This window comes from Berghia stephanieae, chromosome 1 (assembly GCF_034508935.2).
Source record: "Berghia stephanieae isolate SIO BIC M18660-M18661 chromosome 1, UCSD_Bste_1.3, whole genome shotgun sequence".
Lineage (NCBI taxonomy): Eukaryota > Metazoa > Mollusca > Gastropoda > Nudibranchia > Aeolidiidae > Berghia > Berghia stephanieae.
Genome location: NC_088360.1, coordinates 37,835,439 through 37,852,075, shown reverse-complemented (window position 1 = coordinate 37,852,075; position 16,637 = coordinate 37,835,439). Strand labels below are relative to the sequence as shown.

General features: G+C 34.8%; 1 protein-coding gene across 4 annotated transcripts; it reads left to right on the top strand.

Annotated features, from left to right (window-relative positions):
* The first annotated feature begins 88 nt into the window (after positions 1–88).
* On the top strand, positions 89–11,318 carry LOC144973836 (acidic fibroblast growth factor intracellular-binding protein-like). 4 transcript variants are annotated; one of them, XM_078916730.1, is made up of 10 exons: positions 89–256; positions 2,916–3,114; positions 4,487–4,613; positions 4,945–5,045; positions 6,018–6,151; positions 6,787–6,895; positions 7,699–7,768; positions 8,441–8,527; positions 9,185–9,282; positions 11,056–11,318. In XM_078916730.1, the coding sequence occupies exons 1-10, from the start codon at positions 172–174 to the stop codon at positions 11,135–11,137; spliced, it is 1,092 nt and encodes a 363-aa protein (XP_078772856.1). In that variant the 5' UTR covers positions 89–171; the 3' UTR covers positions 11,138–11,318. The 4 variants fall into 4 exon arrangements, with proteins under 4 accessions (XP_078772856.1, XP_078772870.1, XP_078772864.1 ...); XM_078916744.1 differs by lacking the exon at positions 89–256 and adding an exon at positions 349–440; XM_078916738.1 differs by lacking the exon at positions 89–256 and adding an exon at positions 1,376–1,574.
* The last annotated feature ends 5,319 nt before the right edge of the window (positions 11,319–16,637 follow it).

Here is a 16,637-nt window from a genome sequence, read left to right as displayed (position 1 = left end):
CAAGCTTTTCATTTTATATTTGGTATAAATAACGATCAAATACCGATTTCTGCCCAATCAAATTGCAGCTCAAGGGAAATAACTTTAGTTTAATAATGACAAGGTGATAGACTGATAGAGTGAAGTGGATCAATTGTTTTTCTCCTCTGTCTGAATGCTTTTTTAATTGTGATGATGTACGAAATTGAAGTGTTTGTTGGAAATCATTGCTTCATCAATCCTGAAATATTTGAACATTGGCTGAAAGGATGCACAGGTAATCAGACTGATTAAAGCCTTCCGCTTTGCATGTCATCTGACTTCGCAGCTTCGGCCATTCCTGTTCCTGTTTCTTTTATTCTTGGTGAAATTCCTCTAACTTCTAACTGACTGACTACCTGTCTCTGTATTATGCTTTTTTTTTCTGATGTTTGATAGCTCAACCAGTGATTTTGAACTAGGTAATTGTATTTGTATTTTTAAATTAAAATAAGATAAAGATGGGAGGGGAACTGTTCATCTCTACTGCGATCAACCTAAGTCTAAGACCAAGGGGTTACCACATTGTTTTATTTTTGTAAATTTCTTTGGGGTAGGGAGATTTCAGATGAATCACACACACACACACACACACACAGAGAGAGAGAGAGAGAGAGAGAGAGAGAGAGAGAGAGAGAGAGAGAGAGAGAGAGAGAGAGAGAGAGAGAGAGAGAGAGAGAGTTTGTGTCTGTTTCTGCCCACCCCCAACATCCATTTATTGCACTTGTCAAATGATGCGAGATTCGGTGACTAGAGTGATGAAAGGGAATGATTTGAGGGAAGATCGGATTGATGAAGGAATCATGAATTGGTGGATGAATGGATGAAAATACATGAGTTTTCTCCTTAAGCCTAAGGCTTAAATTATTTTTTAAAAAAATATTACACTTAGTGTAGACATTCGTTTCTAGGCTTGGAATGGAACAACCCATACTGATTTGACTTTGACGAATCAAAAGGGAACTCCAATTTCACTCACATTGAACTTTGAGTCCGATTCAGACTGAAGTCGGAATTGCCACTTCGTTCAAGGAATGTCTATAGAGCTGCAAAAATTGTCCAGATTGGCCGGGCTTCTGGATTTGCTTGATTGGGAGATATTTCCATTTTTCCTCTAGCTTTCGAGTAGCCCTATGCATATGGGATCCCTGAAGAAGTAAAGCAAGGGTTGGTCTAACAGCAACAGTGATGAAGGGATGTAACCTTTGTTTTGTTGTTTTTGTTTGTTTTTTTGGGTATTTTTTGTACTTTGACTTTGACTTTTTTGGGAAGGGGGGTTGTTTTTTGTTTTTGTTTCGTGGCTTAATTTTGCTTTTTGTTTTGCCTGCCATTTTTATATAATTTAAGGGAAATGCTAGCCATACTAGATGACGGCTAGATTGCTAGGCTAGCTGTACTTAAGGATGGCTAGACTGGCAGGTTAGACTGGCCATATTTGACCACCATACCCATTCCTGGGTGACTAATCATCCCATGTTCACTGCCGAAAGAGAGGGCTACGGAGTCTCGCCGTGTCAGATTCATGACCTTCACCGCTATCAGACAACTTATCGAGTGTATAACACACTGTGTACTCGTGTCATGTTTTGTTTTACATTACTCGCTTACGCCACAAATAAAACCAATAGCTGCTATTATGGGATGAAACTAAATTATTAAGGTGCATGATGATGATGATGATGAGAATAATAAAATAATAATAGTAATAATAATAATAATTAATACTTTTCCTCCCCATTGCTTAATTGCATTTTGCAACTGTGAAATGATGAGAGCATTTCATTGATTGCAATGGTCATTACTGATGATGCTAGCAAGTCGAGAGTCACGATCGAAATGAAACAATGAAACTGAAAACTAAAGCTTGTCTTGGTGCCACAGTTAACACACTGGATGTGACTTTTAATATGACCAGGGCTAGAACAAGTGCCTCGGCTAAGTATGGCTAGACTTCTGTGACCGCTGTTCTTACGGGATTGCTAGGTTAGCCATACTTAAGGATGGCTAGGCACTTTGATAATTGAATTCTCCAATGTCATATATGTTGGAGGGTGTCGAATTAAATTATCTTGCATGCAATGAGGTAGACAGATAACCATTGTTACCTGGTCCAGTCAAGATATGAATCAGGCTAGTCCCCACATATATGTCAGTTTACTTTTCAATAAGGTTTCTCAATTGAAAATTATGAACTGATGTAGCGATTGATGCAGTTGGTGATGAGTGAGAAGAGTTTTCTCCAGACCATCCAGTCAAACCAATTAGCCAATGAAAATTGTTGTGTAGTGATATAATAGCTGTTCAAAGTCAATGGTAACGAAAGACATCCAAAGCAATGTCAACTGGGTGAAATACTCAATGAAGACAATTGAAGTGAGGAAAATACTAATGATGCCTATTTGCAATTGTCCTCTCCAAGCCTTGCTAAAAATAAATACTTCTTGAAATATTGTTGAAGACAAACATCAAATCATTTAAGCATTGCCATATTATATTTCAATAATTAAATTGCTTTTTTAGAAGCTTTATTATTGCAGAGGCAATTTCATTTGCCTTACTTCAAATCCTTGCTTTTTTTTACACAGAAACCTTTTGATGAGAAATTCCCATTGGGGGAAGAAGTTCATTTGGGTAATCATTTCCTGAAAATAGGGGTACATCTCTCTTATCCGTGTCGATCTTGAAACCAGTTGGTCTTATGGTTGGGGCACTTGTTATATTATTCCTATTGGTCATTTCATAGGTCAGAGTGAAACATGGAAAATGTAAACACATTTTCTAAATATTTAAAATGGTTTGAAGGTATATAAGTACCTTATGGAGATTTACTGACTATGGGAATTATATTTGATTGATATCTGTACAAGTAAATTATATTTTTTATCAATTTATTGTAGTCTCCGATGCTGCCAGAGTTCAGCAGGCAAAAACATCTTTGAAAGCTTATGGAGCAACTTTAGAGGATTTGATAAGTGATGTTGTGGATCATTATCGATTATTTGCAGCACTGGAAGAAATGCTGAAGACACCCCCGCAGCTAAGTCACCAACTTGTCTATCAGTTTGATCCAGAGACAATAAATATGCTTATACAAAAGTAGGTATACTACATTTCAATTTTAACTAAATTATTGTGCATGAAAGTTAATATTCAATGTACAATATATATCAGGTGGTCACAAAAAATATCCTACTGTCCATTTCTTTCTATTGTAAAAAGTTAAAAAGATATCTTTTACAGCATTTTACCACTATTAGACCTATTCCTTTGTCAATAGAACTGCAAAATATCTTGTAACACCACCTAAAAATTTTGAAATTGGCGACAAGATGACGCTAATTATTGTGGCATTTGTGAGTTGTAATTCTTTAAAGAAGACATTGGTTGCTTTGCCTGGGAAACTACGCACATCCAGTTATATATCTGTGAACATCTTTATCCAGGAAGTTATTTCATTTTTTCCGAGTAAGAAAATTAATTTCATAGAGAAAGACAACTGGTCACCTCAGTCACCAGTGGATTATGCAATTTGGAATTCTTTGACCAAGAAGGTTTATAGTGGACAAAGATATGCCTTCACAGAAGAAACCTGAAGAGAAAGAATTATTTTATGCTGGGAGGAGATAGCCATTGAGGAAATTTCAGAAGTGCATTTGAATTTGGGAAAAGAGACTACATTGCATCATTAATGACAATGGCGGTGCTATTGATCACTTAAGGTGCTAAATTTGTAATCGTATGGACCAAATTAGGTATATGAGTGTGCTACTTACATAGACGATTTCTTACATGATGAAAATAATGCTTTTGATGACACAATTAATGTTTGCTGAAAATGGCAGCAAAAGTTAAGATCATCGCCATTTTACTCTCTGCAGTGTTGCATCATTTCTCTCTGATATTGTATTTTTTAATACGGTTTTGAAAAGTCACTGTAACTTTTTTTTCTCAGTTCATATTCATAAAATTTGACAGTGTACATATAAGGACATATAAGGTCTTATTTGTGTTTCGAATTTGAAAGAAATCCAATGAAGAGTCTTAGAGATACAAGCCGACAAAGAGCAGCGCATTTTTTTGTGTGACCACCTGATATATAACCCAGAACATATTTAACTGAGGTTGAAAATATTAATTTTTATTCATGTGTTGTGATTTCCCTTGAATTTTATTTGTCTCTTTTGTTCTTGCTTTTGGTAGTTTTGAGTTCCTGATATCTGTTTATAAAAATATTTTGCACCATCAGGAAATTGGATTAAAAATTTTAGTTGATTTTTCAGTTATTTACAGATGAATACTCTGTGTGCACCTTTGAGTAGAGCTTGTAGCATTAATAACATTTTTACATTTAGAACAGAGTATATTATGATAAATGATTATTCGATGTTAGCTTTTATGTCAATAGTGTTGTTTAATATATATTTGACACAGAAGGATTGTTGATATAAACCACATGACTTTTTTTCAGGTACTACCATTTTGATCCAACTGTCATCCGAGAAGTATTTGGAAGAAAATTGAACGCCAGAAACAGAAAAGATTTAGATGATATCAGTGATGAATTAAATATTCCCCTCAAAAGTTGTCGCAGACAGGTAAAGAAAAACAAAAACATTTCATCCTTGCACTTTCAATAGGAATATGGGCACAGCACTGATTTCCATCATAACATTACTTGAGGGTCTTATTTTCTTCTTTCTTTTTCTTTTTTTTTTTTTTTTTTGAGTTGTATTATCACTTCTTACAAGCAAGTTTCATATCATAAAATTCATTCTTTCTTTTATTATACATTGTACTTTTGTATTTTCTGCCCTTTACTTCATAGAATATAATAATGATGGTGAATCTCCTATTGATATCACGATTACAGTGAACAAAAATAAAACACGGATATAAATGAATTATCATCAATTATCTTATTTTCAGTTTGACAACGTGAAACGTGTATTCAAGACAGTAGAGGACATGAGCGGTCATTTGATGGACAATATTAAAACACATTTTTGTCTTCGTAAAAATCTCGCAAAGTGAGTATTTGACATAAGTTTGACCCCTTATGGCAGGGGAATGTTTGCTGTTCTTAGGCTGGTATATTTTTCATTGATGCACAAACTTCCTGTCAATTCTGTCCTGCAACATCATTTGTCCTTTCCATGTGGCTTTTTTCCTCGCTCTGGAATGAAACCCTTTGGTTTCATCTGTAGTCTTTTACTGGGAGGTTTACAGTCAAACAATTCAATTATCTTCCTTATTATTGGCACTAAAATGACTGAATAGTGTTAGACACGTGGTCATACCCCTAAAGACAAACAAAAATTTAAGTTGAAAGACTGTATCTGTTTGTTACTTCCTTGTTACGTCCACATTCATTGCCTCTTTTATTATTATTATTATAAGACACTCGACTAAAAATAAAGTCATGAGAAAGCAAGGACGACTATATTAAATTTTTAAAAAACTAAATCAAAGCCTCGACATTTCATCTTAGTCTTTCATTTCAATCTGTGTGTTGCTTTAATCATTAGAGTTATAAACATTTGTTTTATTTTTAATGTTAAGACATGATTGGTATTACTTAGAAATTACAAGTCCATTTTAAAAAACTGCTTATTATCAATTTCTTTGGCAGTCTTCTTAGGTAACTAGGAGAAATAAAAACATATTCTCTTCCAAACTGCCAAAACAGATATACATTTTGTAAGATATGTATAGGTCCCTATTTCTTTTTTTTTTTTTTCTCAAATTTCAAGAGCAACAATTGGTGATAAATATAAGAAATGAGCGACTTGAGAAAGAGGGTTTGTAGGGAGACCTCTTTTAAAGGGTTTGGCGTAATTATATATTTTTCTTTTTGTGATATAATGTAAATGTTTATTTTGCCAATTATGTAGCTCTAATGTTGGGAATACAATTATACAAGATGTTTTGTGTTACTTTTTTTTTTCTTTTTTAAATATTTCAATCTGTTTTGTATTTTATTCTTTATTTTTTCTCTCCAGAGAATATGCTGCAATAGTTTTTATCATCAACAATAGATTTGAAACTGGCAAGAAAAAGCTCAGCTATTTGACATTTACAGATTTTGCTATTTGTGCAAATTATATGATTTCAAATTGGTCATATAGCTCAGAAGGTATGACATCAGTGATATGTTTAAGATATATTGAAGTTAATTATTTTGTTGTTGTTGTCAATTGTCAGCTTTTAAAAATCAGTAGATGTAGGACCAAACCATTATTTGGCTAAAAAGATAGAGATTTGACTTTGTGCACAGGGATGTCGATTGCGATCACCTTTCAGCCCATTAGGAAATAGGTTTTCTAGAGATTATATCAATCACAAGGTATTTTTGAAGTGCCTACAATTTATGAGATATTCCAAATGCTTTGGCAATAATATTATCAATGCTCTGTGAATGGACTCTGGGATCATCTCAAACCATTCTCTTTGGTTTCATCGAAGGATACCCTCCTTAAATTTAGTACACCACTTGAAACACTGGTCCTGTGATATGCAATTGTCACAGTGTGCAATTCTTAGCAAGTTGAATATTTCAGTGGCAGTTATAGCCAAACAAAGGTTTGTTACAATTGCAAAGATCTGAAAAGTAATCTTTTCACAATTGATAAAGCAGAAGAATACCGTTTGTTGATAATGTAAATTCAAAAGGACCCTTTTTAAAAATAACAAACAATTTTTTTGTTTGTTGCTCAAACCTATGTTTCGAATTTCTCTGAACCCTAATGGTTGATTCTTGTCACTTTTCAGATTGCCATAATCATGAAGACATGGATGTTGACATGGACCGAAATTTTCTATTAGATCTGAGAGAAGTTAAGGCCCTAACGGAAAAAGATTACATTGAGGAACATAGAGGGTAAGGCTTTATAATACAAAGCTAGTCAGCAATTCTCTATCCCATCTATAGTGAACTCTCCAAGACATCTCAGGTTGGACAAAAGATTTCAAGGGGAAACTGTTGTAATTCTGGTACTACAGATTATTTCTTTCAATCCAGATTTACATTTGAGAGTGTTTAGAGTGCAGAGTGTAATTTATGGTAAACCCATTACTTGCCAAACTTTTTAAAGAATCACTAGGAATAACTTTTTGAGGATATAAGTCATTGTTGGGAAAATTGAAATCTCCGTAAAATGTTCCCCCAAATTTTGACTCCTAACACTTTAATAATGTTATCAACATAACACAGAATTTTTTTGTCAGGAAAAGCAAGTTTTTGATGGTGTTTTTTCCTGTTTTTAAAAAAAAACATAGGTCATTATCTTAATCTTGCAATCGCAACAAGTTTATTTTGTCATGTATTATTATTTTTCCCCTTTATATATATATATATATATATATTATATATATATATATCACATCCTAATCAAACAGATCAATGGTTTTAGATGATGCAGTACAACCAATGACCCTGCAAGTACTTACCTATTTTTCTCTAATCAAGTATATCAAATGCAACATGACCTCCATATGATCATCTAAAACTTGATTTGACATAGCTATAAAATAATCCACTTTCATTTTTTTCCTTATAAGTATTGTCAAAGTTATAGGATTGTATAAACTTGAACACAGAATCAACTTGAACACAGAATCTGTTATATATCATTTAATAAGGTCATTTAAGTATGTTGAATTTTATTTTTTTTTTATTTTCAGACTTATGCGAAGGGCTTTACAACCAGTTTTGCGGGAAAGGGCTCTAAATGATATGGATGGAAATTTCAGGGTGAGGTTCTCTCACAGTTTTATGGGTTATTTGGTACAAGATTATGTAGGAGAATGAAGACTGGGTGAATCAAGTGATTCTTTATATAAAGGCATATGCAAATCACAATTACAGATTAAACAGTAATTGCCTATGGCTATAGTGAATGTTCTTTAGTATTTTATCATGTCTGTTTGCGGGTGGTTGGATGGGAGCATCACCCTTGAATCATATACCTATGATGTTCGCATGGGTGTACGATCCGATAGTGATGTCGTTTCTTCTTCTCTTTACTAGCCTATCCTGCTTCTTTGGTTTGTGATTGTATTTTTGACAGGGGATATTTTTTTTTTCTGTAAATCTTCTGCGTGTTTGTTCTTGGTTATTTATAATTTAGGTTATGATTTTGATTTACATTTGTACTATTTTTGTTGGATTGCTTGTTTTTTTGTTTCAGCGGTCTCTCATATAACCTCAATTGTGTTGGAAGAGACCTAAAGCAACAAACAAACAAAAAAAATATCATGTCTGTTTGAAAGATGAACGTAACTGATTTGATATTTGAAATTCACTTATATAGTTGTATGTAATTATGCTTCTCTGATTATTTTCAGGTCATTATTTTTTTATTTTTATGATTGAATATTTTGATTCAGTGAACATTAAAAACCTCATTTTATTTATCTCATACAGGCTGTCTCAAAAACAATAATCAACATTGCATATGGCTTGAATCACAGTAGAGAGTCAAGGGATATATTTATTGATATTTATGAGAAGGTAAATTGTGACTTTCTTGTTGTTCTAATCCCTGATAGGCCGGTTTGTTTAATAAATGATATAAATTCCCTTTATTAATTCGTAGGGTCTTTAGGAGAGAATTGGCTTCAGGGTCGATAAAAGAAATTTGTCTGTCTTGAAAAAAGATATAACCCTGGCATCAGCAGCAGTGCAGCACCCCAAAGTGGCTAATAGGGAATAATTTTCTTGCCCTGGGAAAAATTGGGATTAGTATTAGTAGGGATAGTGCCTTGGTGCTCTGGGTTTAAGTGCAGTTCATTATCCTCTCAATCACATTTTGTTTGGAGAGAAAAGGTAAATCCTGTATTTTTTTGCTATAAATTAACTCTCTTTAACATATGTTTGACTTCTGGGTATTATTGTCATATTGTTCGATTTGTGATGATGATGATGATGTTATTTATTATTATCATCATCATCATTATTATTATTATTATTATTATTATTATTATTATTTATATTCTCCTTTTTTGTGGGGATCATGTGCTTGTGTGACTTGTAGGTGATCCAAGTCAACACAGATAGATTGCCCTTGGAATCTAATTCTAATCCTTTTCCTTCTTTGCCTGTTTAAAAAGAGTTTTATATTTATATGATTCCTGTGACTATAACCATTTTGTGTCCTTCAATTACCAGTTAATAGAACAATGGATTCAATGGATGTGGACAAAATCTGAAGTCAGCGCTTTCCTTACTGCCTTCAAAGACACTGCCCTTCAGGTGGATATATTCAGGTAATGAGCTTTTATATAGCGCAATATCCACTAAACGTGCTCAAAGCGCTTTACAGGGGTCCCTGACCAACAGCAACATGTAACATGTAGAACGAGACATGACGCCTGTTAGGCTATATTACAATTTTTTCGGACAGAGACAATGCTGTTAATGGCCAGGTACTCATTTTACACCTGAGTACGGTGAGGGAATGCGAGTAAAGAGCCTTTTCCAAGGACTCAACTATGCTCCGAGTGAGGCTGAAACTCAGGACCTTCCGATCCGAAAGCGAGTGTCATACCAATAGACCACATAGCCGCACAGGTAATCCTCCAAATTAGGATATTTGTAACTTTTAAGCTTACTTTCCCAGAGTGTTAGTTGATGGCAGCTGACGTCACAATGTTGTTTGTTATTTTTTTTTTTTAACTTTAAAAAACTATAGAGCATTTATATAGAGCACTATCCACTAACATGCTCAAAACACTTTACAAAGTGCTTTAAATGTCACCATGAGTGGAAATCAGTTCTAACTAGAATCAGCTATCATAACAATCTATCTATCAGGTTATAGTTAGTAAAATAAAACGCTCCGCATATAACAAAATCCATTATAACAAAATCTTCTCCATAGCAACATGGTACCAAAGTTCTGATTTTTTTCCACCAATTCACTACAGTCCACTTAAGATAAACTGGGTTAAGATAAATTCTCGCTTAAAATAAACTTTGAGGCTGGTCCTGATTTTACTGCTCTAAACCATTAGGTATTTAAAATATTTAAGATAAACTCTGTTGGTGAGCTAGTCTGGATAAGATAAAATCATCAATATGGATTTGCATGACTGGGATAGTCAGGGAGTCTGTCAATCACCCCTCTTCCCACCCACCCCTTACCTCAATCTCCCATCTTTTAGTAATACATTCACATGCCACAATTGAGAAACAATACCGGCTCTATTATTCGAGTGTGTAGTGACGGACACACATACAAATGTACTTGAACATGGGTATGGGGGTCAAGGCCTTTGTCTATCATCCCTGCACTTCCCTCCCCATTGTCTCATTCATGCCATGTTCATCTCCACTGCGAAATGGGCGTTTTGTAGTTGCCTACCACCCCCCCCCCCCCTCTTTACACACCCACACACACTTAACCCTCAAAAGGCTAGTTGGGCTCGCCAATCGGTAATCAGAATATGACTGGCACAGGTCGCTTTGACTAGGGGACGATAGCATCTCAGTTCTTTTTTTTTTTTTCAATTCTCACTTTGCCTTTCCAAGCGTTTAGATCATCATATGCATGTTGCATTGTAAAAGATGTCTCTAACGACAAATAATAGTCAAAATAAAAGTCACTCTTAGTTAAGCCAAGCTGGGCTGTCTTTTTGGGGATATAATTATGAAAAGGGAATAACAGATACATTAAAATATTTGTTTTACTGAATAGTTGTTCCCCCTGAGTTTTGGATAAGATAAACTTTTTTTTCTGGTCTCTTCACCTTTTTTTTTCTTTCCAGCGGACTGCAGTGTACATCATTAGTAATAATAACTCAACATAACGACATACATTTTTATAAAAACTCTACTTTCCATCGAACAATGGAATTGTCTGTATTATAACAGAAAAATGTAATAGATTTTTGTTTCCTTTTTTAAATAAAACAAACTCTTTTGTATATGTTATAATAAAAATAAAAGAAAAAAACTGATTTACACTTGTACAACAAATGTTTACAATTTCTTATATGATATTAAGTTGGTTTATTTAAATGAATAAATATTAATTTCAGGTCAAATGCAAAACTTGCCAAAGTTTGGGAGCGGTATATGGTGACGTTCTGCCATTGTGTTCTACAGATGTTTCCAGTATGATCTCATATTGTTATGGAGCCAGGGAGAGGGGGTATGGGAAGAGAGAGAGAGAGATGTTTCCAGTATGACCTCTATTGTGATTGAAGGGCGTATGGGAAGAAAAAGAGAGAGAGAGAGAGAAAGAGATGTTTCCAGTATGATCTCATATTGTGATTGAAGGGGGTATGGGAAGAAAAAGAAAGAGAGACTGAGAGAGTTAATAAACAGATTGTGGAGACTTGCAGATTGGATTACATATTTATTATATTTATAAACGACATGGTGGAATGTTGATTACAAGTCTTGCATGAGAATTTCATGACTGATGCCACTGTTTATATTACCTATGTGCAATAATATTAATAATTTGAAATAAAGTTAAAAAGATAATTGCATTAAATTTTACTTAAACTTGAATGTGTAAGAATGTGCCATTTACATTGTTTATGTGGTCAGTTATGATAATGAGTCATATTCTCCCAGCTATACAGTTATTGATACTACTTGTACTGTTATGATTAAACAATGTTACAAAGCTTTACTGCATACCTTCGTGTACATATTAATAGGTTAGACAACTGAACGCAATTATGGCCTTGATTTAACATTGTTGTACTCCTTCAGAGCCATTTTGACACATAGAGCTAGGGTTTATCCTGGTTTTGATAGTGTGAAACTTGCTTGCTACCCTTTGGAAAGGATGCTATTCTATCTCAAAGTACTTTCCACCAGATTTAACAGATCCAGCTACCCAATCACTGCTAGATGGATTGGGGGCTCAGAAAAAAATCTTACTGCATCTATGATTGATCATAGTCCCTTTGCTTGTGAAACGAGTGCTCTACCAATTGAGCTATCGGGAATCCCAAACATTGTTGTAATGGATGCTATTTTGCTTGGTTTGAGATTATTACCATCACAACAATGAACCTATAACAATTTTGTTTTTGCAAGCCTGTAAATATGTACACGTCAGTGAAGACTTTTTTTCATTTCCTTCTTTCAGTCTTCCTGTCATGTACAAAATGATTTGACAAAATATGTCAATATAGCATTAAAACTATTGTGATTCGTTTTTGTTTTTTCTTTTGTTTGGTTGTTTTTTGGTTGCCTTTTTTGTGATACCAATGGGGTTGTTGTATTTTCTTTCTAGCAATACATTTACAACTGAAGTAATGAATATTCTAGGTATAATTTATAATGAAAATGATTCAACTGTGCATTTTGTGTCATAGTGTATTGTCGTTTGTATAACATAAATAATAGATATAACTTGAACTGCGTTCTATCCCAAATAAAAAGGCTCTTGACGCTTTGCAGGAAAGAATGGTAAACACATTATATGATATTTGGTAATAGAGGAAATTGTAAGAGTGTGGACTGATGTTGAATAAGCACTTGCCCATTCAAGTACACACAGATCTAGTCACATACACACACTCACACACATTACTTCAATCCATAGCACAAACATCAAGCTGTCAAGTTTATTACAGTTTTAAAAGATGATTTCAACTGAAAATTAAAACTTTCCGATAATTTTTTCCAAACTCTTGGTTGTGTTTGATTTGCCAATGTTTCTCAAAATTGAAATGAATAAGCTTTAATTTTCGTTTCCTTATCTTTTCAATGTAAATGATATTTTAATAATTTTTACTGTACCATGGACAATTGTCCATTTTACTGTTTGGAGATGTTTTAAGAAACCATTATGAAACTTCATCGGCTAGCATTCATTTTTTCTTAACTGATCAGAATTTAAGACTGCTTAAGCCTGGTTTACCTATTTTTTTTTGTTTTGTTTTATGCTCTTCTGCAATAGTACACTCTTTACTCTAGTGTAGCAAATAGAGGGGTGGGGGGGGGGTGCACTTTGGCCAAACTTCAATAGCAAGGGGGGGGGGGTGCAATATGACTAAAGAAGGGAAGGGGGGGAGGGGATTTTATCAAATCCGTGGGGGGAGGAGGGGGGGGGGGGGGACGAATGCGCATTTTGGACATTTACTAATTTAGGCGAGGCAAGAAGTGGTTATGTATAAAATGGTTTCCTTGCTATCAAAAGTACTATTAGTAAAATAGCAGCCACAACATAGTATCTTTTTCACTGACACATTTCGTGAGCGAATGTGCTTTGGGGGGGGGGGGCGTATATTTGATACAGTAGAGTAACCTTCTTTTTGGGTGGAATATTGGCCTCCCTAGTTTAGTCCTACAATCAGACACACAACAGTGGGTGTGGCCAATTGTCAAATATTGTCACCATTATCATGAGCAGATCCATATCCATCTCATACACAGGCATGTGGTCCAAGTCACTTGTGCTTATCTTAGTTACCTCTTTATTCTTTATTTAAAAATAAACACTTGGAATGGAGGGCTTTGCAATTTTTTTTATTATAGAGGTTACTATAACAATATTTCAGTGATGATGCTGACTTACAACTTGTGTAATTCGCCTAATTTCTTTAAAACGTTAGATAAAGTTTAAAATAGCCTCATTTTAGTATAGACTACGATTGCAAAGATTTTTCTGGTTGATTCATGTCATTCCAACTACAAAACAAGTATTTGTAATACAAAAGAGCAGTCATGTGCTTATTGGAATAAAGACAAGATAGATCATCATGCTGGGTGGGGTTCCTAACCTCCTATAGTGGCAGCATGGCACTTACTGTGTCTTCTATCCCCTTATATATGTTTTCCGATTTGCTTTCTGTCTTTGTCTTTGAATGAGATTACTGGTTTTGTCTTGGTCCTGGCCAGAGTCCTTGGCTGGAAGTGGAAGGGAAACAGTAAAATGTAAGCAATTGAGTGTATTCCTCTTAGATCCTATGCTGGTGCCCGGATGAGACTTGTAGGTGATCTCGAACGTACATAATACTGCTCTTGGAATCTACATCTGATCTTCCTTTGTTCCCAGTTTCCCCTTTGTCTTACCTATTCTTGGGTGCTTTAATTGTAATTCTAGAATTTGACTATCCCATTTTCTTCCTTTTTACTGGCACTGATATGACCTAAGTGTGTTGCAAGCACCGTAAAATCCTTAGAAACAAACAAGCATAGATCATCATGATAAATGGTTAAGCCTCCCCTCATCTTTAAATGAATCTCACCATTTACTGCTCGTGCAGTTTTTTGAAACCAACTCTACAAAGGCATCAATATAACAATCTGACAACTCTTACCTCGGACTACCCACCCATATCCCTGTATGCATATCGCATTAAACAACGTCACACGTTGATGGAAACTGAGATTCTCATTCTATGTAAGGCATCCTTTTTTTCCTCTTTGACTTACATGTGTTGTAAGGCCAAAATCATCCATTGCCTATTATTACCATAACCTAATACATATTATGACCCATAATAAAGAGACATTAATGTGTACATCATCTAGTGGTCAAATAATTTCATGTTATTTTTACCTTTGTAAATTCAAATGCTCATGATCTTATTGTGGACAAGAATCACTAATTTAAAATAATAAATTTGTTTGATGGTTTTTACAATTTTTATTTATTTATTTTTATTTCCAAATCTGATGTTTGAAACTACCTCATCATGTGGCATTATTGTTACCATACATTTATCAGTTAGAATAAGGGGAATGCATTTAACACAGACCATGTCCCTTAGTTGGGTCCCACACAATGAACACTATTATGAGGACAATAGACATGTAAATACTACTTTTTAGAGGGATCGATTGTTTCTATGAATGAGTAAGCAAAACTCACAAAAGCACACAACTCATAAAAAGGACAGACCACAACCTTGAGATTCCAGCAGGGTCTTTGTAATTATGATTTGGTCACCAATCAAAGGAGTGTATTTGGTAGCAAATACATTCATTTACTGAGAAATGTTTTGTTTTTTTCTGAAGTGTAATTTGAATGGAGACGCGGATAAAGCGTCAAGTAAAATTTATATATGTATGTTGGATTTGAGCCTCTCTGACGTTAGAACCACTGGGTGGGGTTCCTACCTCCCATAGCGGGCAGGGAGGTACTTGCTGTGTCTTCTATCCCCTCTTTTCTGTTTTCCAATTGCTTTCCGTCTATGTCATGGAATGAGATTGCTTGGTTTTGTCCTGACCTTGGATGGAGTCCTTGGCTGAGAGGGAAACAGTCGAATGTATAGTTATAGTTTTGGGAGATGATATTTTTTTCCATGTAAATCATCTCTCTGTTATATACTGTTACTCTTTTCATTTTTAATATATGATTTGTAAACATTTGAGTGTATTCCTCTTAGTGGGGACCTGTGCTGGTGTCTGGAGACTTTTAGGTGATCTTTGATAGTGTGCTCTTGGAATCTACATCTGTTTCCTATTTGAACCAATTCCCCTTTGTCTTACCTTTTCTTGAGTGCTTTAATTGTAATTCTAGAACTTTTTACTATCCCATTTTCTTCCTTTTTACTGGCGCTGATATGACCTTAATGTGTTGCAAGCGCCGTAAAACCCTTAAAAACAAAAACAAACGTTAGAACCATGAAAACAACGTAGGTCAAGGTTGAATTATACTCCACGGACTACTGATTTCTGCGTTGTTATTTTTTACTGTTATTTAATTTTGATTATTGTTTTGTATTGGCCAATGGCTAAAGAATAAAATTTGAATTCAGCAACTTTTAATTGAATTTACTATATTTTTTTGCTAAAACTTCCTTTTAAAAAAAAAAACATTTCAAGAGACATGACACTCTTGAAACATTTTTTCTGAAGGGCATTGTGGAGGGGAGAAGAGGGAGAGGAAGACCAAGAAGAAGATGGTCACAAAACATCAGCTATTGGATGAATAAGCCATTGACTGAATGTGGAAGGATGGCGCAGGACAGAAGCTTGTTTCCGTTGGCAGTTGTGGAGGCCACGTCCAGGAGGGATAAGCCATGATGATGATAGTCTTTTACAATGACATCTTCTGTGTTTGGTTGGGGGGGGGGGGGGGGGGGAGTTGAAACTTGCTTCCCTGACATTTCATGGGCAATTGCTTGGTTCCATTTTTGTTGTTGTAATCTTTTGATTTAGGTACATCTCGTCTTGTCATCATTGGTCCCAACTCAGTGCATCGAAAATATTTGCGACTTTGAGTGTGAACAAATGGACATGCCCAAGCCTTCTTTTTGATTTCTCTGTCAAATTCAATTTGGCTATTCATTTTTGTTGTTGTTGATATTTTCGGGCAGAGAATTTCATATTCGGATGGTCCTTGGAAAAAACGAGTTCAGATGAGCATTGGACGTCTCGTATTTGGATCATGGATGTAAAGCCTAGCCAATTGATAAAGTGCAAACTGGCCCTGGCTGGGAGGGAAACAGTCAAATGTATAGTTAGTTTTGGGAGATGACTTTTCTCCCCCCCCCCCCCTGTAAATCATCTGTATTATGTTTTTACATGTTATATATTATGATTTGTAAACATTTAAGTGTGTTCCTCTAACTCTTATTGGGACCTATGCTTGTGTCTGGATGAGACTTTTAGGTGATCTCAAACTAAGTACTTTGATAGTGTGCTCTTG